At 41.5% G+C, this 24,013-nt stretch overlaps 1 protein-coding gene across 1 annotated transcript; it reads right to left on the bottom strand.

The window, feature by feature from the left end:
• Positions 1 to 972: 972 nt before the first annotated feature.
• On the bottom strand, positions 973 to 11,573 carry SLC7A13 (solute carrier family 7 member 13). Its single transcript, XM_033125668.1, is given in 5 exon segments — positions 973 to 1,360; positions 1,891 to 2,252; positions 7,073 to 7,204; positions 10,888 to 11,137; positions 11,139 to 11,573. Coding segments are annotated over 5 exon segments (1,458 nt in total). The 3' UTR covers positions 973 to 1,081.
• Positions 11,574 to 24,013: the final 12,440 nt, after the last annotated feature.

Raw genomic sequence — 24,013 nt, 5'->3', positions numbered from 1 at the left:
GCTGCAGTTCAAGTCCAAAGGCTGTCTCCTGACAGAATTCCTTCTTGCTCAGAGAAGGTCAGTCTTTCTGTTTAGACCATCAACTGATTGGTTGAGGCCCACCCACAGTATGGAGGGCAATCTGTTTTCCACAAAATCCACTGATCTAAATGTTAATCTCATCCAAAAAACACCCTCACCGAAATATCCAGAATAATGTTTGCCCAAGTATCTGGGCACTGTGGCCCAGCCAGGGGTGACACAGGAATTAAGCCATCACACCAGGGGACGGGTTCTCAGACTTGACAAGTCCTGTGACATCTGTGACTACCACCTCTAAGGTATGAAGAGGGATGGGGAGCAAAGTCCGCTAGCAAAGGTCACGGACCCTCTTCCCATAGGGCCTCTCTGCCTTCTGAGAGCACATCTCCAAACCCCAATCCTCTACAACTTTAAGCTAAGCGGATGGATTTTTTAGATTGAATGACACTGGGTGGATGCTATTCTAGGGATGCCATCCGCTCCGCCCTCTGTCACACACGTTAGCCACACAACAGCGTCATGGAAGATAGGCCACATTTCAGTCAAATGAAGACACAGTAAAGCTGTTCTGCTAAGGCACCTCTGAATTTAAGGAAAGGATCACAAAGGAAATGAACCTCAAAACTCTTGCTTCTAAAATCGCTTTTACGTTGAAAAAATACCACTAGAGGGGAAACGCTGACAAGACAAATTGAGCTACTTGGCACCAAAAGAAGGACTCGGGGAAAATGAAGAGAATACTTTTTTTTATTTTTAACCGTTAACTTTCATTACAAGATCCCCACAAATCAGAATAGAAGGGGTGGGGTGCAGGAAAAAAAATGGAAGACTAGGAGAGATATCATCAATATATCAATCAGGCAATGCAAAACCAAGACTTCAGCTTTTAGCCAAACAAAACAGTTATACAAAACAATTTCTGTGTGATTTTTACAACTAGGTACTGTCCTGGGCAGTTTTTAAATACATATTATCTCATTCGACAAAAAAAGTTACCCGTGGCATTTCATCATTAATTCTCCACCATGTGCTTAATCTTTATTTGGAATTTGGCATGATGTTAGAATTTGGCTAGTTTTTTGCTAACAGTTTGTGCTTCTGACACCTGTTCATCAGACACATCAGGGATGCAAATATTAAACAGCAACTGTAAATAGCACATCATCTTCTCAAACCCAACCAACTTCCATTTAAAATACACAAAAGGGACGTAAAACAGAAGTTTGCTGAGAATAAAGAGACACACATAGATGTAATGCATGTGTGGGGACGTCACCAAAGGTACCAAAACCAAGCACAGGCTGATAGCCATCGTTACCAATGGAAATGGCAAAGACACCTGGAAAAAGCAAAATTAAAAAAAAAAAAAATTAGATATGAAAAGCCATATAAGGTACCTGCATAATTATATAAACAAAAAAATAAGATTTAAGCTAATAATAGAAAAATGGGGTAATTATGTATGCGTTTAGGTAAATCTGGTTTAGTTAGGATGTTGAAAGAGGTTAAAAGTAAGTAAAGATGCAAAGATGGCATTGATCAGTGATCAAATTAGGCAGATGTTTCAGGACAGAGGATATTATCACATACGTAAACAAAGTCATCTCTAGTCAAAAGACACGTGATGATCTGTCTGTCCTTCTCTCTGATAAGCCTAACAGATCCTAAGCAATTTTATAGTGAGTAGAATCTCCCCAACAAAAATGAAAATTAAAACTCTGACCAGATTACCTGTATGTGTTTCACAATTTGTTAGTGGTAGAAAGATCTACTCATGGATATTCTGAATAGAGTCTTCAAACAGGATTACACTCAATACATTTTATTTCACACAGAAAAGAAAAAAAAAATTAGAGAACTCACTTTTACCTTATAAGGTCTGGGTAGATTGGGCTCCTGGAATCTCAGTTTTAGTATTCCTATCATTGATAATACAGACCAAATAGAAACTACAAAATAAATATAGTTTATCAAATCAATTAGGTTTGTCGAGACAACCACAATAGAGGCCATCGTGACAAGCAGTAGCACCGATATTAACGGGGACGAGTGACTATTAAGCGTATTAAACAACAAAGGTAGCTGACCCTCTTGGCCAGCGATGTATGTTACTCTTGATGACTGAAATATATTAATCAGGAGGTTGCTAAATAACGAGGCCGAAATGCCGAAAGGAACGACCCATGTTAATGAGGGGAGAACTCTGTTTGTCCAAGTAACAGCCACAGCGTCTGCAGAAAAACAGAGCACACAAAAGGCATGTATGAAAAACGCGGAACTGATGATAAACCTTTAGAAATCATTTCAAAGGGAATGCGAGAAATTTAAGCAGTAATCAGGAAAACTGAACGCTGTTGAATGTCACGGTTTGTGTCTGTATTGCACACGTGCATAACACCATATGCACGCGTGTGTCCAGTTTCACCCCATCATACTGTATCACAAACGGTTATCGTTTTCTACGTCTTCCTCACTAGACCAGGAACTTTACTTCGCAAGGAGAGGATCACTCATTTCTTTTCTATAGCACTGATACTTCACTCGGTGACAGACGTAGTGGAAGTTTTCAACAACCCTGTGAAATGAATGGATTGTGTGGCATGGATGACTGAATGAATGCTTATTTTCTAAAACTGTTTTACCGAGTGCTGACAGTCGCGGCCAGAGTCCAAAAAGCACCGTGCAATGCGGCCAACACAGGAATGAGACGGACAGAGGCCCCATATCATAGGGCAATTTGAAATACTTAACAGAAATAAAAACGAACCATGCAGACAGAGAAAGCACATTACACACTAGTTAAAATACTTCTGACAGGTGGGCAATCGTCTAAAGCACAGACCAGGTTCTTAGCTGGGGTGACTGCACTCAGGGGTCATTTGCCAATGCCTGAAGACGTTTTTGGTGGTCATACCTGGGGAGGTCGGAGGTTACGCCTGGCCCCTAGCGGCCGGAGGCCAAGGACGCTACTGAACACCCCACAATGCACAGGGCAGCCCCCCTGCAAGCTACTGTCTAGTGCTGCGATTGAGAAACCCTGCTATTGACCAACACTTAGAGAAGATTCTGATTCTGTTACTTAAAGGTAACGGTAAGAGCTCTTCTGAGCAGTATTTCCCTGTAAGTCAGTAAACATAAAAGGCACCAGCTGAGACAAGCACCCATTGCTTATGAGAATCGATTCGGGTCCAATTCGTATTATGTCGCTATAAGCAGGACAGATCACTCAGACATACGGGAGTCAGTCTTTCAGGGGAACAACTGACAGCAAGATCTAGCATCCCTGGGAGCCACTGTCGCTGGTGTCAAGGTTGGTTTCCTGGGGGGTCTCCAGGACACCAGTGCCGTGGCTTATAACAAACAGGAAAACTTTTTCAATGTGGCAAAATTAAAATGTCATCCATGGTTTTGGCTCTTAAAAAATCTTTATTTTTAAACCCATTTTCCACTTGCCTCAAGTACCATTTTTCCCTTTTCCTTTTAGTGCTTTTCCACAAAGAAACATCTTCTGTTGTTTTGAAACATCTCCTGTCTCACTGACTGTTCATTTCCAATAAGGTAGAGTCAGTCATGCCCCTTGGACACCCATCCCTCCATCCATTTTCCACTTTCAGACACATTCCAGAAATGCCTCTTTCCAGCCGTGAACCCTGTTCTCCTTTGATTTCCCGTCATGGATTCTACAAACCTGGTTGGTTATAAGTCAAGGAGGTGTGAGCTCAGCTCTGCTACATATTTTTCTCTCAGTCCCATAAGTGACTTCTTCATTCCTTTCCTTATGTCATTTCTTTTCTTTTAGAAATGATATTATATATGCTTTTGGTAAAAAGTAAAATAAATAGCACGGAAACACACGAAGTAAAAAAGTAAATGTCCTTCTCCTTGCCAATCCCTCATGCACACACCCCAGATGCAAGAACTGTTAACATCTTTTCGGATATTCTTCCAGGAATTTTCTAGGCACATATAAGCATCTGTGAGGGGTATGTCTGTGTGTCCGCATGTGTGCGTATGCTTACACTTGCTTTTTTCACTTCTCAATATACCTTGATCATATCAGTACATATGCAGCCATCTCATTATTTTAAAGGATTCTCAGCATTCCATTACATAACTGTAAACTAAATTATTTACCAATTTTTGACTTGGTGGATTTTTAGGTTGTTTTCACTCTTTTGCTAATATAGAAGGTGCTTTAACAAACACACTCACGCCTCCAGGTCTGGTAGTGTGCAATTCTCCTCTTAGGGTAAATTCTTAGCAGGGCACTTGTGGGTTAAAGGTCTCTACCTTTTCTAAAGGTATCTAGGATGTGGTGTGAATGGAATGCTACTTTTTTTTTTTTGATGGACGTTGAAAAAAGTTATACCCACCTGTGATACACATCAGGCTCTGTGGTTTACATAGAAAAAGAACCAGTGACATTAGTCACGTAAGGTTTTACTTGTGTCACTGTCACAGCCCTGACCTATTTCTTCACTGATCGTTAAGGAAAAAAAAAAAAAAGTAGCCTTCATTTGGAATAAGTTCTACAACAGAGGGGGAACAGTGTCCCTCTGGAGTGAGCTGTGTGGACGTGTCCCAGTGCGGGCCTGTTCCTGGCTTTTTCACAAAACGACCCTCCACCGATGAATGACTGCACCAATCGCCCAATAAGGGAGCCTAACATCTGGCTGTTCCTCTTGAAATCCTCTACCACACCTGCCCGGCCAGCTACGGCCGGCTGCTTCCAGTCAGGGAGAGCTCCCGGGCCTCTGCGCCCCCAACTTACTTACTGTCTTAGATGCTCTTTTCCTACGTCAACATCCTCTAGTTTTAACTAGAACATGGAACCCCCAAGAACACCAAACGGGAGCCCCTGGGGGCAGTGCGTTCCCAGGGCGGCAGGATCATTGAAAGCCTCAGGCTGAAAAAGCCAGGAACAGGCCCTCACTGGGACATGTCCACACAGCTCACTCCGGAGGGACACTGTTTCCCTCTCTGTTATAGAACTTATTCCAAATGAAGGCTACTTTTTTTTTTCCTCAACAAATCAGTGAAGAAATAGGTCAGGGCGGTGACAGTGACACAAACAGAAACCTTTCGTGACTAATGTCACTGGTTTTTTTTCTAAGTAAACCATAGAGTCTGATATGTATCACAGGTGGGTATAACTTTCTTCAAAGCCCATCAAAAAAAAGGTAGCGTTCCATTCACACCACATCCTAGATACTCTTCGTTCCTTATGAACTTTTCACGTCTTCTAACTATTCCCATTTGATGGAAACATTCACCCTTAGTGCATAAAACTCCTTATCTTAGAAATCCAATTCTATTGCTTCTAATTTTTTCTTCTTGTATAAATCATGCAGTTCGTTAAAGAAAATTTGGAAAATTCAATAAAGAATCAAGCAAAATCACCCACAATGTCATTCTGGCAGTTCCCTACTCTTAGCTATTTACTTTCTGTTTTACATCGTAACACAGATGCAGCCTTTTCGCTCATTATTACATCATAAACATTGTCCTTTACTTTAAGTATTCATCAACAATATGATCTTTGAAGAAGCTCAGAATGGTCGGTTATATGGATTTTCAGCAATTATTTATGCAATCCAAATGTGTTGGATGTTTTGGAATCTTTAATGTTTTTGCTCTCCTATGTATGCTATGATGGGTTGCCCTATACATACATTTTTCATGTATGACTCTGATTTTCTTAGTTTAAATTCCTAATACAATAAAAGGTAGATCTATGAATTTTAAAAAAAAAGTATTTCAGAATTTAAACAAAGTCTAAGGATTAAGTGCCTAAAAGAATAAACTAAATTATAAGCAATTATAGTTGAAACACCTCCTGGATGTTCCACACATGCCAAAACTATGGCACCACCCACAGAATGGCTGCAACCATTGTGACACACCAGAGGACATCTTCATAATTTTTTAACCACCAGTATGGCCAGTGCATTGGCAGCCCTAACAGACGCCCACTTTAATGAACCGTACCCGCCAGGCCAGCTGACCAGCAGCCCTCATCACACCCAGAATTACCTTGTGAATTTATTCTCTACAGCACCAAAGGAATTAATAGATCATGGCTTCTTCTTATCCAATTTAGCATTGGTTCGTTCCCACAAATCCTCAGAACCTTGATGCTACCTAATTTCCAGGTCCCTAAGTGAGCAGACCGTGAGGACACAAGGCTGGTCCCAGGCTTACCGCACTTGCAGCCCAGCAGTAACACAGGAGCCGGGGCAAAGTGTCAGGACTTTTATAGTGCATGTCCCTTAGACTGACCACCAGTGCCTCACAGACTTTCCCAGACTGTAGGGGCTACCTGAGGTCAGGCCGTCCTAAAGGTACTGGACAATCGTTTATCTCAGAAGGTTTCACGCTGCTGTGAGGAAACTGTTATGCTCCCTGTTTCTCATTTCTTTCCAAATGTCCTCGGATTCCTAGAATCTATTATTCATTTTTAAATATGTTTATTTCTTTAAGATTTTATTCTTTCATTTTTTATTCTACAATTAAGGTCCTAAAATAGTTACCACTGACTCATATTTTCAATACATTCAGGGCCCCTTGCCACCATAAACTAGAGTTACTTATGATAAACAATATTATATTACATATTAATAATACGAATTAAAAGCATCGATTGGCCATTATCATCTACTCCTAACGGCTAATATCCTACCTTTCAAGTGTATCAGTGTGTAAGTCACCTAGGAGAACGTTAGGAAAATCGATGTTGTGAAAGTTGCAGCGGATATAAACACTGATCTCACAGCCGCGCTCTGGTCTGCACAGATTATGGAAGGAGCCCAGCTTTTCCCCACGCACCAGCATCAATGTACTTCTCCACATTCTCAGCAAACACATCACTGTGCTCAAATAGGAGACTCTTCTCTAAGTCAAGTCATACTCTTTGGCCCCTTCATTGTTTTCGAAAATTACAAGCTGACTCTCTAAATAAAATAATGAGAAACAAACAGTCCCCACGGGAAAGTGATACTTCACGTATCCTAAAAGGCCCAGAACTGTCCTTATTAGTCATTTGCATACAAACCTGAAGAGAGAACTTCCCTGGGGGTCAGAACAGTGAGGTAGGAAATGTTAACCAGTAAATAAATGACAGTCACCAGAGGTATCACAGTAAATATGCATTTTGGAATTGTCTTTCTGGATTTCTTCAGCTCCCCTACAACACACAAAAAGCGAAATCACAATTGGTAAAAATTACATCTTAAAATTATCATTAAAATCGCTCCCTGTAGCAAGTGTGTGGCTGGATTCTTCTTCCCCGACCACCGTCACTGCACGTACACACACACACACACACACACACACACATACAGGTGAACTACTACACACCCACCTCCTTTCTGAGCTTGGTGCTAAACTAAGAAAAGGGGGAAATGTCTTCACTTTCCCCATAGATGGTAAAATGACCGCAGGAAAACAGAAGCATGAGAATCAAGGCAGAACCCATAGGACCCCGTGTGGGGTGGAGCCACCTGTGGGTGCAGCCTCCTTGGTTCAGTACAAAGCCCTAAGTCTGGGCGCTGGGTCTGCACAGGCAAAGCCTGACCACAGGAAGAGGCACTACAGAGTAACTCAATAGTCACAGAAATCAAAGCTAAAATTGTGACTAGGGTACGGGTCCCTGTGAAAAGAGACGACATGCTGTGGGACTATGTCACGTGACAGTTTGGGGTCCCCTGTGCTCTCTGTGTTCCTCACGCTCACAGGGTTCATTCTCTGCTTTCCTACTTGCCTAGTTAACCTTTGCTCTTCCTTCAGATCTCAGCGAATCATACCTTGCGGGAAAACAGGAAAGAAAACTTTGCTTGGCTAGCAAAAGTATTCTCATAGCACGAATCTGCTGTCCCTGTAGGCGCTTTACCTTCCCTTTTGGTCAATATTAAGTGCGAAAAAGAAAAAAAGAAAGAGGTCACGACTCAGCATCATGTAAAATGGATTGTCCAGGGTAGTCTTTTTATTCTCAAATACTTCCCATTTGTCACACTATTTCCCCCATTTGGCCATTCTCTGAGAATGGTCCCTGACACAGAATTAAACATTGGAGCTATGGGCAGGCACTGTCATGTCACCCTGTGCCCTGGCCACTGTAATAAAACCAGGTACACACCTCTGACTCACGAAAAGCCAGTCAATGCTAGTACCCGAGATTTCTCTCAAGACTGAACCCAATGTCAACAAAACTGAGAGAATCAGGAAAAAATCAATGCAATGGTGGCCAAAAGAAGGGAAAAAAATGAAGGGCAGCTGAGAACCCTAGCTGCCTAAGTGTTACAGCTTTCCTAAATCCTCTTGCTCCTGCCATTGGCTGCTCAGGTCTTCCTTCAAAATGCAGCATATTCTTCCAGCAAGTTCTCCTTTTATTGTTTACGCAAATGGATGTGGGTTTCAGTTACTTATAGCCAGATCCCTCTGACTGACAAATGTCTGCCTTTTGACACTTTTGTCATCTTTCTTTCATCTGCACGTGTTCGGGTTGGAAGGGACATCCATGGCGTACGTACACTGACAGGAGAGGATTAAGCACTTGAAGAACAAAGAAAGGGGAAGCGCTCACTGAAACGCTGTCTAGTCGTGGGTTTCTGGACAATTTACTGACTGTCAAGGCTTCAATTTCCTTACCTGTATATTGGGAGACATGTAAAATATAGAGATAATAAAATTCCCGTCAACTGCCATACTTACTAAGTTATTAATGGCTATATGATTATTAAAGCTTTGAGCACGGAAAAGGACAACTTTTAGGATTAAGTCTACTTTCCTCTGGGCCTCTTCCTTTTTCTCATTATGTATTAGATTTATAGAGAAGAGGTAAGGAATATAATGCAACATAACATAATTGAAGGTTGTAATGGCCAGACAGATAGTGAATATTCTTGGTCTTGAATTTAGAAAATGGATGTTCCTACAATATGCAAAGTCAGCTGCCTACAAATCACCACTGTGCAGGTAAAGGTAGTGCTCAGAACTTAGCTGTACTGAAAATGCATTAAGTAAATTAACAATCCTAGCATACCCTGAAATTCCTCCAGTTTTTGTTTACTGCCGGCAGCTTGGGGAGAATCCTATAATAGTTGATAGGTGAGGAAACTTTGGAAATCCATTTTCAGCAGAGAAAAATGATCTAGCAACAAAACATCTGTGCCAGCGGAATGAGGTGAAGTTGGCTCAAATAGAATGATAATTCTTCTATTGTCCAAAGAACGAGAGACAATTGAGAGACAGATCAGACCAGCCTCTCAAATCGCAGTGGCCCGTGGAATCACAAATTGCACAAATGAGTAACCTCGTCTCTTGTAGCTTCCTTTTCTCAATACCTCACTTTTTAACTCAGTGCAGACTGATGTTCCACTCATGCTCAGAGTTCACCAACGATTGACTTAGTCAATGAAACAGCTTGTGATCAGCATTTCACTGTGTCCATTACACCCTCTTCTTGGAACATGTGGTCATTTTCTTTCATAATTCTCTAAACGTCCTCTGGTTTCTCCATCAGGTCTTCTCCACCTACCACCTAAAGCGGGCATCCTGCAGTCATTGGCCTCCAATCTTGTGCCATTTTGTCCTGCTTCTCTCTATGCACGTGCCTTAGAAATCATGCCTATTACCAAGCCCGTCAAGTAGAAAGCATTCTGCCGTCGCTAAGATTACCTGCCATGCCTTAGAGGCACCTGCATGTTTCTGGTCTCTACAGCCGCACTCATATTTTTCTACCGCTATAATGTTTCGCATTCAATTAAAATTGCCACCTTTTCCAGTTGATGACACAGCAAAAGGTGATCTGACCCTCTACTGAATTGCCATAGTAATTATATTATTCTCTTAGAGCCAGTTATTAAATCCTATCAAACCATTATTTGTTTATAAGGCACAGAATTACAGTGGTTTTGAGCCATGATGCCCATTTTTTCAGACAAAGGAGGAAAGAAAAAAGTAAGTCCAGAGTGTAGAGATACTTCCCACAGCTGGTGAGTGGTAGGGTCAGACCAAAATCTAGGTATTGGCTCTTCTACTAGACGATAAGCCTCTTTAGGGTAAAGAATACCTCTTACTCATCTTAAGGCACTAATGCAAGGTTTTAAAAATAGTCAGCGTTGAAAACGTTATCTGCTGATTGAATTATTTAATGAATGAAGGACACATCAGTCCAAAAAATAAAGGAAAACTTGGGTTAAGGGTAGAGTCTATTTCATGTTTAAATGTCCAGGAAAAGAACTGGTAAAAAGGTTGAAGTCGAGAAAAATGAAATAAATAAATGTGAACTGTTCCCCAAGGAGGTGTGAGAAAAAGGCTATGAATAGGATTCAAGGAGAGAGCCTGACTTAAAAAATGGAGAGAACTTTTGTCCTGACATAGAAAGGAAGAGTATTAAACCCGGCTCAGAGCAGTGGAGCTCTGCGATTCTCGTCTCTCATAAATACTATGGAGTCTCAGTGTACCACACCGACCACCGCACAAATGCCGTCTGGCACTGGCTTGCCCATTCCACGGGCGGGGTTTATTCCCACAACCCCAGAATTCATCTATTAACAGAAAGGAAACGAGGTTAGCACGGAGCGCCCCTATCTGTGGTCCCAGCAATGAAAAAGCTGAAAAACAGAAATTGTTCAGTAAAGTAAGTACTTTGGCATATACGGAGGGAAAAATTAGGAGTAGGTGGGGAAGTGCAAGGCTGGCATGTTTTGACCTGATTTAGAAAGCCACAAAGAATTTAAAAACAAACGAAAAAAATGGACTCATTTATGTAAAATAAAATTCAAAATATAATAAAAGATATACATTTCCTGCTGTATGCAATTAAGTCATGGCCTGAGCAATTTTTCTCAATGGACTGTTAATTACCTGCAATAAAAGTTAAGCATCCCACGCCTGAATATGCAAACAGTCCTTGGAAGACAGCTTGTATGAACTGGGAGGCTTTGGGGAGCTCGGCATCGAAAGCCTCCTGAAACCTTTGCACATTCTCCCTCCTCCCTCTGAGCAGAAGCACCAGTCCACTTAGGGAGATGAGGCCGAGGATGAGCGCTTTCAGCGCGGTGCCGGCCGTCTGGAGCCAGGTCACCTCTGTCACACCCCGAGAATTCAGAATCCCCCACGAGCCACAGCAAGGCCAGCGCCAGACACTGCTTGGGCAGCTGGGGGGCCGAGCAGCTGGGGTAGAAGGGCTGGAGGGTGTGCTCGGCCAGGAGCAGGGCCTGGCTGGCGGCCACCCCCGCCGCCACAAACAAGGTGGTCCAGAGGCTCAGGAAAGACAAGCAGCTGCCGAAGCATCTCTTGAGAAAATAGTAGTGAGCCCCGCTGCACGGGAAGCTGATGCCTATCTCTGCGGAGCACAGGGCGTCCATTGTGGTCAACAGGGCGCAGACGGCCCAGATACACAGAGACAGCCCCGCGTTCATACAGGAGTACTTCAGCACCCCACCGGGGGCCACGAAAATCCCTGTCCCTATGACACTGACGATCAAAAAACTCGTGCCCCAGCCGTACCCAAACACTCTCTTGAGCTGTATCATCTTCCCTGTATCCATTGTAACTGAAGACTTTCAAAAGTCTACATAAAAGCCAGTTTCTGAATTTCCCTGCCTATCCGGCTGAAAAGGACGTGCGTGGAGGCTCTAAAATAAAGCAGTGGCGTCTGTTGTGTTCCACCTCCGTTTAATGCAACCTACTTTCAATCATTAACAAAGTATAGGTGATGCATCCAAGTAAAATAGGATAAGGTTACTTGTAGGAGTTTAGTTTGGCTGGTTTCTTTTTAATTATTATCAAAATAATACATTCAGATGGAAAAAGGAATTTCAAAATACGACCGGGACTACAGCCAAAACAGGAGCTTCCTGCTCAGCTTCACTCCTTCCCAAGGCCATTCCCAGTTCCTTTCTCCAGAAACATTCATCTTATATCACGTGTGGTTGCCCCCACAACTCTAAGTAAGATGAGAAGACTCTGATTCTTAAATATCTCAACTTGAGAACGCGGCTATGACTTCCTGGCACGGATGTCGGGGAATTAGCTTGCTCACGAGCCCCTCGCTTACTCTACTCCCTCTCCCTCTCACTTTTTATCATTAAACTTTCAAGAAACAAAGTATTTACCTTTCATCAGGCTTATGGAAGCCAATTAACAAAGCCAGGGAGTGAACTACCTTACAGCCTAAGCCTCGTCTCTTAGCCAGTTATCACCCCGGCAGCCTGCGTCACAGGCAGAAAGGTGAGGACAGCACGTACAGAAGGCCTGGCGCCATGGACGGCCGGAGGCAGGGCCTTCGGGGCGCTTACACGTGCTGACTTTACTATGCAAAGCATTGTTCTGAGTATCTCCAAAGCCCCACAATCTTGGAGCACACACCAGCCTCAGAAGTAAATTATTTCCAAACTATCCTCTCAGAGTAAATGAAAAGGTTACTCTGGTTTTGCCTCGGTCGTGGGTAAACTGGCTATTTTCTGTCAGCTTACATCCAAGAAAATCCACTGATAAGATTGTATAGATCTCAATAAACATGACCACGTCCACGTCTCCAATGAAACCATGCTTCCCTCCCGTCCCAGACAGCAAGTACCTGGGAGTGAGGGAGGAGACCAGAAAGCTCACCTAAGGTAGAGACAAAATATATGAAGTGAGCCAGTCGCAGAAAGACAAGTATTGTATGACTTCTCTGATACGAGCTACCTGAAATAGTCACATTCATAAAATCAAAGAGAGAAATGCTGCTTACCAGGGGCTAGGACGGAGGGTGGAATGGGGAGTTATTAACCAACAGTCTTCAAGTTTCACCAAACTGAGAGGAATAAGCCCTACAGGTCTGCTGCAATTGTGCCTGTCGCCAACTGAAAATCTGTTACGAGGACAGATCTCACACTGAGAGTTCTTACCACAGCAAGATGTTTAAAAAGAGAGTAAAATATAATTTAACTCTTAAAAAAAAAAGGTAGAAACACAGTAGAAGCAGGGGCAGAGATAGCCAATGTCCTTCCAATCATTCTCCCACTTACCTGTCTGCTTCCAGGAGAGACAGTGAGGCACTCTCTCCCAGGGAAAAGATGAGAGGAAGAGCTGTGGCCCTCCAACAGGAGGGCGGTGGCTTTGGGGTGGTCACTCTGGCTAGGCTGAGTGACATTTCCAAATTTCTCAGCGAAAAGGGACCATAAGGAAGATTTTTGTGTGAGAGTTGGAGAGCAGAAATGACACAGCCGTTATTTTGACAGTTCACACTGACAAGGAACCCCAACTTGTCCAAACCTTAGTCATGTTCCTTTGAGCCCGGTACTCAACCAGGCCTCGACCGCGCCTGCAAAGCGTAGTTTAGCAAGAATACCCACAGCCCTGATCTCTAACCAAAGTCCTCTAAATAATTTTCTATCCACTGAACCCCTCACTCTGCCCATTGGCTATAAATCCCCAGCTGTCTTCGCTGTGTTGGAACTGGGCTCAGTTCTAGACCGAAGTCTCTCTCCCTCACTGCGGGAGCTCGAATAAACTCTGTCTCGCTGGTTTTACCGAGTGTTCTGTGCCATTTTTCTTTTACACCGCATTGTCTTACACACGATGGCGCACTTACCTCGCTGCTGACGGTCACGTATGTGCGCGCTCACCTCATTGTCTTGAGCGGGAGGCGGGCACGGCCCCTGCTTCACCTGCAGCAAGCTCGTCCTCCAGCTCCTGCCACTTCCGGGCCACGCGTGTGTTTCCATCTGTGACCACGGGCTCCCGCTTCTGCAAAATAGCCACACCTTCAAGGTTAGCGGTCATGAGAACTGATGCAGGTCTCAGTACATCCCGGGAGCTCCAACTCACACCCATGGGGTCCAGCTGGGTCTCATTCCCCCCACTTTTATGTCCATCACTCGTCCCGGGTCACCTGAACTTTGACTTCCCAGTATCATCTGTCCCTCCAGACATGGGGACAGCAGCCTTAACAGAGACTTAACCAGCTCCCACCATTGCCTAAGGTCAAGTCTCTATAACAAATCTTTTTAATTCATATGGGTCTGCAGTTAGATAGAGATAGAAATAGAGATTCAGATATAGCTAGATAAAGATAAATAGATCCTGATAGATACAGATTTATAGATGTGGCTATAGATAAATAGACTAATACAGACACACATTTCCTAGTGGTTCTGCTGTTCTGAGTGTACAAGGTGCAAAATTTCTGTAAACTATTTAAACTAAGTTAATATGAGTCTAAACTGGATTACTTTAAGTTAAGCAAGTTATAATCCCCAGGGAAACCATTAAGAAAATAACTTTTAAAAAAGAGTAAGAGAAACAATAAGCAGATTTAAATGGTACACTAGAAAATACCTATTTAACACAATAGAAGGAAGCAATGAAGGAACAGAGGAATAAAAAGGCATATAGAAAACAAATAGCGAAACGGCAGACTTAAGTCCCACCCTATCAGTAGTTACATGAAATGTAAATAATTAAATGCTCTGATCCAAAATGCAGACACAGGTAGGATGAATTTTTTAAAAATGATCCAATTATATACAGTCTATAAGTGACACCTTAGATTCAAAGACATAGATAGGTTAAAAGTAAAAAAACACAAGTAGATATACCAGGGATGCCAAAAAAATGTATACCCATTTTAAGCCATGTTATCTATGCTCAAGCAGGAGTTCGCCGAAATCATGTGTCCGGACACTGATGGTAATTGCAGAAGTCAAACCTCTGGTAATTGCAGAAGTCAAACATGACTTATATTCATCTTGTATTATCGGTATATATCGAGTATTACAATTAATACAGTTTTTTCCTTTCTTAAAATGAGTAAACATTTTTTGGCATCCTCTGCATAATGGAAACAGTACCCAGAAAAGAGTGGAGAGGCAATACTAATAAAAGACAAAATAGACATTAAGAAAATTGCTGCTAGACAGGACAGATTTTATAATGACAAAAGGATCAACTCAGGAGAAAGAAATAATAATTATAAGCTATAAACACCTAACAGTTGAACCCCAAATATATGAAACTAGAATTGACAGAATTGGAGGCACAAACAGAAAATTCAACAATAGTTGTAGACTTCAATACCCTGCTCTCAAAACTTGATAGAAAAACTGGAAAAATCAACAAGAATATATACAACTTAAAAAATATCATCAGTCCACTTGACCTAATATCCATCAAGAGCAGAATATAAATTATTTTCAATCATACATAGAACATTCTCCAGGATAGATCATATGTTAAGGCACGAAATAAGTATTATGAATTTAAAAGTATTTCAGTCATACAAATGGAGTTAAATTAAAAATAAAAAACGTAAGGAAGCTACAGTAATCAAGACTATGTGATATTGGCAAAAGAACAGACAAATAGATCAAAGGAACAGAACTGAAAGTCCAAAAATAAAGCCTTATATTTTAGTTAATTGATTTTTTTTTTTTTTTTTTTTTTTTACAACGGTGCCAAAGCCATTCACTGGGGGAAAGGATTGTCTGTCTGTTCAACAAATGGTGCTGGGGGCATTAGATAGCCACAAAAAAATCAACTAGATCTTCTTCTCAGACCATACATAAAAATTAACTCAAAATGGATCATATACTTGAATATAGGCATTAAAATAATAAAACTTTACAACAGAATATATAGAAGAAAATCTTCAAGACCTTGTATTAAGATGAAAAACATGGTTCATAGAAGAAAAAATTGTTAAATTGGAACTCATCAAAGTTTAAAGCTTTTCAACTTCAAAAGGCACCATTAAGGAAATGAAAAGACAAACAATAGATGGGAAGCAAATATTTTCAAAACACGTACCCAATAAAGTACTTAAAAAATTTACAAAAAAATGCTTACAACTCAGTAAGAAGAAAATCCATCAAAAATGGACAAACGTGTGAACACACACTTATGAAAGAAGATATATGAATGACCAAGGAAAACAAGGGCACACAAAAAGGCACTCAGTTCATCATTAGTGAAGTGTAAGTTGAAACCATACCCACCAGAATGGCTACAATAAGTCTGATAGGCAATAACAAACTGGCAAGGAGGTAGGTAAACAGGAGCCCTCCTACAGCGCTGGTGGGGATGGAAAACAAGGCAGCCATTTTGGAAAACTGTTTGGTCATTTCTCAAAATGGTAAACATTAAGCTATCATATCACCCAACAATTCCACTCCTAAGCCCAAGAGAAAGGAAAAAATATCTATCTGCACACAGACTCGCACAAAAATGTTCATGGCAACATTATTTATAATAACCCAGAACTGGCAACAACTTACGTGTCCATCAACTGATGAATAGACAGGAAAAAAACAAAAAGGTGGTATGTCTATACAATGAGATACTATTCTGCAAAAATTGAGTAACTTACTAAGACATGAGACGTCATGGATGAGCCCCAAAAACATGATACTAAATGAAAGAAGCCGAAGAAAAGAGACCACATATTGTACGATTCTGTTGACATGACATGTCCAGAAACAGCAAATTTGAAGAGCTAGAAAGTAGATTCATAGCTGCAGATGTAAAAAGATTGAAGGGTAAAGAAGCTTTAGGGACTTCATTGGGGAGGAGGAAAATGTTCTAAAACGTTTTTATGGGAATGGTAACACCACTTGCTCAAATTACTTAAAATGATTGAACTGTGCACTTGAAGTAGGGGAATTTTAGGATATGTAAAATATACCTCAACAAAGTGTTTGGGTTTTTTTTTAAAGAAGTATAATAATGTGGTAGGTGAAGTACTAATTGGTATCTTCTCTTATTCCTCTTGGTTTCCTTTGGATCCTCCAAATATAACTACATGAGAGAAGAAAGTATGTATTTCCTCATATGATTTCCAAGGTGAAGGGGGAAAACAGAAGTCAGATTCTTCACTTCTCAGCTGAAAAGGCCCCTTCCAGATAGAAAACACTCCCAAGGAGAAAAAGTGACTTGAGCGAGGGAGCCCCCAAGGAACAAAGAGCCTTCTGAGCAAGAAGAGCTGTTGGAGAGGAAAGAGAGTTAAGCGCTCTGAAGGACATACCTCTTCGTGGGTGACTGACTGTGAGACTTCCCGTGTTCTCAACCGGAAGGCCCTGCATCCTGGGAACCCTTCATTGTCAGGCAAATCCGAGGGTTGGCCACCTTACTCTCAGCTCATATTGTCTGAGGCTAGTCTTGGAGGATTGAGGCAGGGGAACCAAGACTAGACTCAGACAATATGAGGTCGGGGAACCAAGCGTAGAAGAAACATGTGCCCTGGTTGCCACCTGGCATTTCTGCAAGTCAGGGGCCTACTGTATCCTCAAGGAAATAGGATAAGGGTAGGGAAGTAGAGATGGTAGTGGGCAGGCCTAGGAGGGAAAGAGACATACGCATCCTCTAGAGATGGCTGTGGAATGTAGAAGAGGGTCTGAAGAGTCCCTCTGCGCCCCACATGAGCATGGAAGCTACAGGGAGAAAGTACAGTTACCTTTGCAGATTGCCCTACAACTGGGACGGAGAGGGTCCTATCCAACAGGTCCTATGGGGGCCATTCTCAAAAGAGAAGTGGTAAGAATGGGCTCAGGGAGTCACCAGAACTGTAAAACAGTGGAGATGCCAAGCTATCGCCACAGTCTATCCAGGTCGCCATTTGAGAAAGTGTCATACATAACCTTGGCCAAGGATCTGAGATGATAAATCATATAGACAGTAAGGACCCAGGTCGGGAATGAACAAATCAAGACCTGGATGGGATCAGGCCCCTCTCATCATCATCCATCATGGCCAGTACATAAGCCCCTACAATTTAAAATTCCAACCCAGGAAAAAGGATAGCAAGAAAAGACTGAAGGGTGGTGGGGGCGGGGGCATCCTGAACACAATTAAATATCAAAATCAAATGACTGAAAAATAACTGGATTTATTTTTACTTAGAAATGAGTAAGTTTTCTGCTTCAGGCAACTTAAGAACTCCGAGACAAAAATCAAAGTGAATTATACAGAAAATAAAGGAACGGGCGTTTGAGAAGCTTCTAACCCAAGAATTCAACCCTCACTGAGGTTCTTAAGCGTTAGCTTGTAGAGGATGTGGCAGGAACACTTGGCCTGTAATTTGCCTGAGGGTCCGTGCTGGCTGTGACTGTCTGTCTACAGATGCCCGCGGCACCGGCTACCGTCCCCAACCACCCTGAGTGAGGCGCCTCAGGAAACAACCCAGTACATATACAAGAAGACCTGGGCATGTGTCACTCACTTATTTCAATAATTTACAGACTGAGAACAAAGGTTTCCTGCTACAAACAGTGGTTTTAAAGCTAGAGATTTTTCAATAGTCTTTCCCCTGAACTTTGGATTCTGGTTAAGTAATGTCTGTTCAGATTTGCAGACTAATAGGGGCAGAGAACCATTATTTTAATAAATGACTTTAAACTTTCTTGAATTGAGTAAAAACTGGAAAATATGTTCTGTTTTGTTTCTATCATGTATGTACTGTGTAAGTGGTCCTTTTTGTACTAGGAAATGGTATAGGCTGGCATTCGGTATGTTTTGCTCAACAATACACATATTTTTCTGATCCTGTTCAGTTTAAAGCATTTATAACAGACCAAATTATGTTATTTAATCCTATCTTATTTCTCAGACACTGACGGAGTTATAACATTTCGTTATATGATTAAAATACATTTGAGTGGGAAAACATTGGCAAATAATCAAATGTCATTATCATTTGTGAGCTCATATTTGGCTTGGATCAAAAATCCACAACCGTGACATAATGCCACGTACTTCAAATAAGGACTGTGTTTCTATAGAAAAAAAATTGGGGGAAATTACTTGAAGATCTGAAAAACTTTTCCATTACTGGTTCTATTATATAACAAGCTGGCAACACCCTCACAAAATTCATAAGGAAATGATGTCTGCCACAAAGGCACATACATACGAGTACTAAGAAAAACGTCTATATTCTTTATGAAAACTATATCGTATTACACTGATTTTTAAAAAAACACAACTATATGAAAGATAAGAAAATGGAGAGTGGGAAGACTGAATCCAAACAAACACTGAGAGAGGAAGGAAAGAGTTGGAGGAAAAGAGATAAAGAAGAAAAGAAAGAAGATCTAGTTCATCCTCTTGCTATTAATTAAATTGTACTATTCAAATCTTAGGAGTTCTTCCAGGTAGAGTATTTTTTTTAATTGATTTATAATAAGGTTTTGAGGGAAATGGCCAATTTATAAAAATCACTGCTTATAACACAATATAGTTTGTCCAGTACATATGAAGTGGGACTTATAATTAGACTGATGAAGAGAAAAATGGTAAATGGAAAGGGGAAATGACAAACTAGCAAATGCACTTTTCAATTTTGAAATTGGTCTTGAAATTTTTCACTGCACTGCAAAATGGGACAGTGTCCAGTTTGGCTTTAGCATCGTGAGCCCTCTAAGTCTTTGGCACCATGATATTACGTGACATTACATAGAGCCCTATTTTGTTGTATCAATTAGGGCCACATGCAAATCAAGTTACAGGAAATCTGAGTGGCTTTTAAAAGTATGGTCATATTTTTTTCTTGCCCCAGAGGAAGATTGGGGTTGGCCCTCAGCTGAGCGCTTATCTTCATCAGGTCACCTCACCTGTTTCTTTCACCTGAAATCAAGACAATGCATGGAGATTCTGCAGTTAGAGGGGCAGGAAGAACCGTTGGGTCAGCCAACCGACAGTGTCAGCCATAGTTTTCAAGAGCAGCTTTTAATTCTTTGTGCTAAGATCCTCATTATGAAATAAATCAAGTTCAAGAGCTCCATAACAACTTGTAAGGAATTTACTTCAAAAGAGCGACATATTCTAGGAACCAGGTTAATCTTTAGGCCCCTACTTTGTATGACCCCCAAATGCCACCAGTGCCTGGCGGTGTACTCCCTTCTGTGAGAACTCGGTTTCCCTCAGCATTCATGTCTGCAGGGGTAGGCAGCTGGCCCAGGGCACCCAGCTCATACGAGGTGAGTGACCTGTATATGCTCTCTGAGACCTGACCAAAGACCAGTTGGGGCAGTCAGATTCCTCTCTTAAGAAATTAAAGCGGAAAAACAAGCAGGAACGGTCGTGGTTGCGAATGTGAAAGGGTTCCATGAGGTTGAAATGGACCCATGGTGAGCAGTATCTTTGTGCAAGAAAAGCTACGACAGAGTAATGAAGAGGGTCTAGAATGTACCATTTCTTTGTTCTACATGATTCAAGACTCAGTAAGTTAAAAAACAACAGGCCTAGTGAATTGCTCACATTAAAATAGTGGGAAAAGAGTCAGGCAAAGTTGGAGGAAATAGCTACTTATTTTATACATAAGGAAAATAAAATGCTCTGTATCACATTCTTCGAATAAATGTTGACTTAGAATTAGGGATCAGCAAAACACACAGTATTAAACTGCAACCAACTCTCCTGGAAAATTAAACCAAGTCCTTTGCTGAATAACAATGGCATTCGGAGAGCATGATCCAGTATTTCATATGAATATTAACAAGTTCTACGGGTGGGAACTTAGAAATCCCTTTACAGAAGAAACACTGAAACTTACTTTTTTTTTCCCCTAGACCAAAGCTGTAGGTTTTCAAAGTGGAGAATAGGGCCAAAATTGGGTTGCCTAAGTACTTTGAATGTTTATCCTCTAGATTGATTTAGTTTATTTTTCATGTTTCACAATACTTCCACACTATTAGCATTCTAGAAACTGCGTCAGCGGGCAATCATCTTTTAGCTGCCCACTGGTTTCACACATACGTGTGGGTCAGAACTGTTAAGAGGGCGTGGGGGGTGGGGAGGAGGTCGGTTGGTTGATAAAAGAGCTATTGGGAAAGTTGGAACCTGTCTTCTAGTCCTCACAAAAGGCAATGAGCAAAGCCGTCAGTATTAATGCTCCTTCCAGTAAGTTATTAGACAGGTCAGGTAACACAAGGGAATCAATGAGTCAGGGATTCTCAAGTCGCCTCTAGAAGATGCCTCAGGCCCCTCTCTGGGCTGTCTGCTTCTGGCTGCATGGCCTGAGGGAGTGGGGGGCAGGATCTGGCCACGGAGGTTCCTGACCTTAGAGGCATTTGGGAGAAAGAGTGATTCCACTGAATTCAGGGAAATCCATGGGCCTCCCAGGGCTCAATGCCAGTACCGCGTCAGATTTATAATTGGTTTGTATCTGAAAATGTCCTGAGTTTGCTCTGCCTCGGGAGACAGGCAAAGAAAGGCAGAACAAACTCTCCTGGCTCAGGGTCTGGGGCCGGGAAAGGTCAGACACACAAGCTAGGAAACTATTTTTGATAACTTGGACTTGGAAAGACCAGCCTCGCTCTCTGTGAGCTATTTTAAACCTCTCTGGAATCTCAGGCAGCATCAGATCTTCTGCTGACATGTTTACAAGACTCGTGCAGCTCTCCACGGCGTGGCTAAGACACCTCACACTCTCACCTTCAGAGTGAAGTCCAGATCCCAGGCATAGCTGTGCTTATAGGTGAGTGCACTTAGCCCCAATTTAGAGGCCAGCCAATAAGCTGCTCTGCTGTCATCGTGAGTCAGGAAGAGAAAGTGTGGTTACAATTTTATGTAAAAGCCTAACGTGTTTTACCTGTAAGACAATGTCACACATAACTCAATGGTTGAGGTGACTTCCAAAGCGATTAAGGGAAGTGAGGTATCTAGAATTAGAGATGCTAATTCTCATTTACAATTTCAGTAGCTGCCACTTATTGGGAATTCGAAGCTGTGACACTGAATCTACAAAACCCGGAGATAATGACAACAAACCTTAAACCACAAGCATCAAATTCTGCCATATAATTATGGTGTTTGAGCAGGAAATTGATACGAGTCTTATTTTGAATTGAATACACACACTCAATGACATTGTTTCTCTCAGGCATTTGAGAATTTTTTAAAGGCACACGGGAAAAAATAGACATAAATATCCCACCATGTTTCCCCAAAAATAAGACCTAGCTAGACCATCAGCTCTACTGCGCCTTTTGTAGCAAAAATTAATATAAGACCCAGTATTATATTATATTATATTATGCTATATTATATTTTATATTATATTCCGGGTCTTATAGTAAAATAAGACCAGGTCTTATATTAATTTTTGCTCCAAAAGACACATTAGAGCTGATGGTCCAGCCAGGTCTTATTTTCGGGGAAACATGGTAATATATCGGCCTCCCCCAGGAATAAAATACTAAGGAAAATTATGTTGATTGTGCAAATGGCATTATCCCCATCTTCAAACTAGTATCAGTAGAAACATTCAAAAAGCTAAAAAGGCTATTTTATTTTATCGCAATTACTTCCTTTTAATTGAGCATATCTTATAAATTCAATAGAGAAAGTATAGGAAGAAAGAATCAAATATGAGCAATTCTTTTTTTTTTTAATGCAACAATCACACAGATCAATTTCAAAGAGGTACATACATACTGTCTAAAAGGACATGAAGCCACAATAGAGTAGGTGTGAATTCAGGTATATTTACACAGTATCTCCTTTCAGAAATAAGTGGATTACAGATTTCACAGTTATTGGTTTAGCAGACACCTAATCTGTATTTAGAATTTGGACAATCCTTACAAAACTGTGATTTTTATTTTTTTTTATAGCTTCCTGCTCTGGTAGCTATTCATCAGCTACATCAGGTAAGGAAGCATTTGATCGCAATTATAAATCAACGATTTTCATCAAAAAGTGAAGAGTAATTTAAAAAACACGGTAGGTCAATAAAACATACCCCACAGGGACGAGGGCTATGCTGAGAAACAAAGCAGGGAAAGACGGTCAGAATGTGATGGCTTATGTCATTTATGTTCACAGCAAACGTAAGAAGTACCAATGAGAAAACATGAGGTTCTGAGAGGTTGAGAAACTAGACTAAGATCACACAGCTCATGAGCGAGCAAAGTGAACTTGAGCTCATGACCGCTGTGTGGTTATCACGGTTATTTTTATTTCACTGTGTTCACTATTTGATGAAAGAATGGGACAAAGAAGAGCAAAGAAGAAAGGGCGGGGAAATACTGTACCCCTAGAACTTTGAAAGGAAGGTAAACCATAGGGTAACGCCTCACCGCCAGTCACAGAAACGCCCCCAGGGCCAGCAGTCGGGTACCTGGCACTCTGCTTGTCCCCACCGCCCTTACCATGCTGCATCTACAGCTTATTTGCTAAGTGTCCCCTTGGGCTGTGAGCAGCTTGAGGGCAGGGACGCTTGCATTCCTTTTCATATTCCCAATTCCTAGCACAGTCCTGAGAGCACAGCTGGCGGCCAGTACACAACCACTGGGTGAATAAATGAGCAATTCAGTTGGAGTTTGAGAGAAACCAGTCTGAAGAAGACAGCCAAGTAGTCTTTGTTCTAGATATTCTTTCCCGCAGCCCAGAATATCCGCAGAGCATTTAAGAGCTCTGACAGCGAGCTAGAAATCCAAGGTTAGGGAGCTGTATGCCTGTGGCTCTGGGCTCGATTTCTCTAAGCCTCAGTTTCTTTGTCTGCAAAACATAGATAATAAAAGTACCTAACTTTCTGCTGATGTATCAGCTATGATAGTTAGTTAAATTCTTAGCAATAAGCCCAGTATTTTGTAATTGCTTCATATATGTGAGCTGCCATTATTATTATTATTATTATTATTATTATTATTATTATTATTTTAGGTACTCGACACAAGCTTAAATGTAGAGCATCTTTTCGTAAATAGTTTAAGTCCAGAACTTTTGGACCTAATTCTCCACAGTAGGAACGCGGTTACCCCTTCATTTCTTCTGTCGAAATCCTCCTTCTCCTTTGGGGCACTGAAGACCAGATAGTTTTCCAGACCCAAAGGTTCTGGAGGAAGAAGGAAGGAGGAAGGTTCAGATGGAAATTGGAAGGTGGTGGGTTGACATGTTGGGGTAGGAGTTCTCAGAGCATGGCTGAAGCAGTAACCACTGTACTGGCCATATGATGAAGAAGAAATGCCGAGTGCTAATCCGTGAAGGAGCCATTCGTGGTTTTCAGATG

Source organism: Rhinolophus ferrumequinum, chromosome 14 (assembly GCF_004115265.2).
Source record: "Rhinolophus ferrumequinum isolate MPI-CBG mRhiFer1 chromosome 14, mRhiFer1_v1.p, whole genome shotgun sequence".
Taxonomy (NCBI): domain Eukaryota; kingdom Metazoa; phylum Chordata; class Mammalia; order Chiroptera; family Rhinolophidae; genus Rhinolophus; species Rhinolophus ferrumequinum.
The sequence above is the reverse complement of the archived record's forward strand: the minus strand, read 5'-3'. Positions and strand labels throughout refer to the sequence as shown.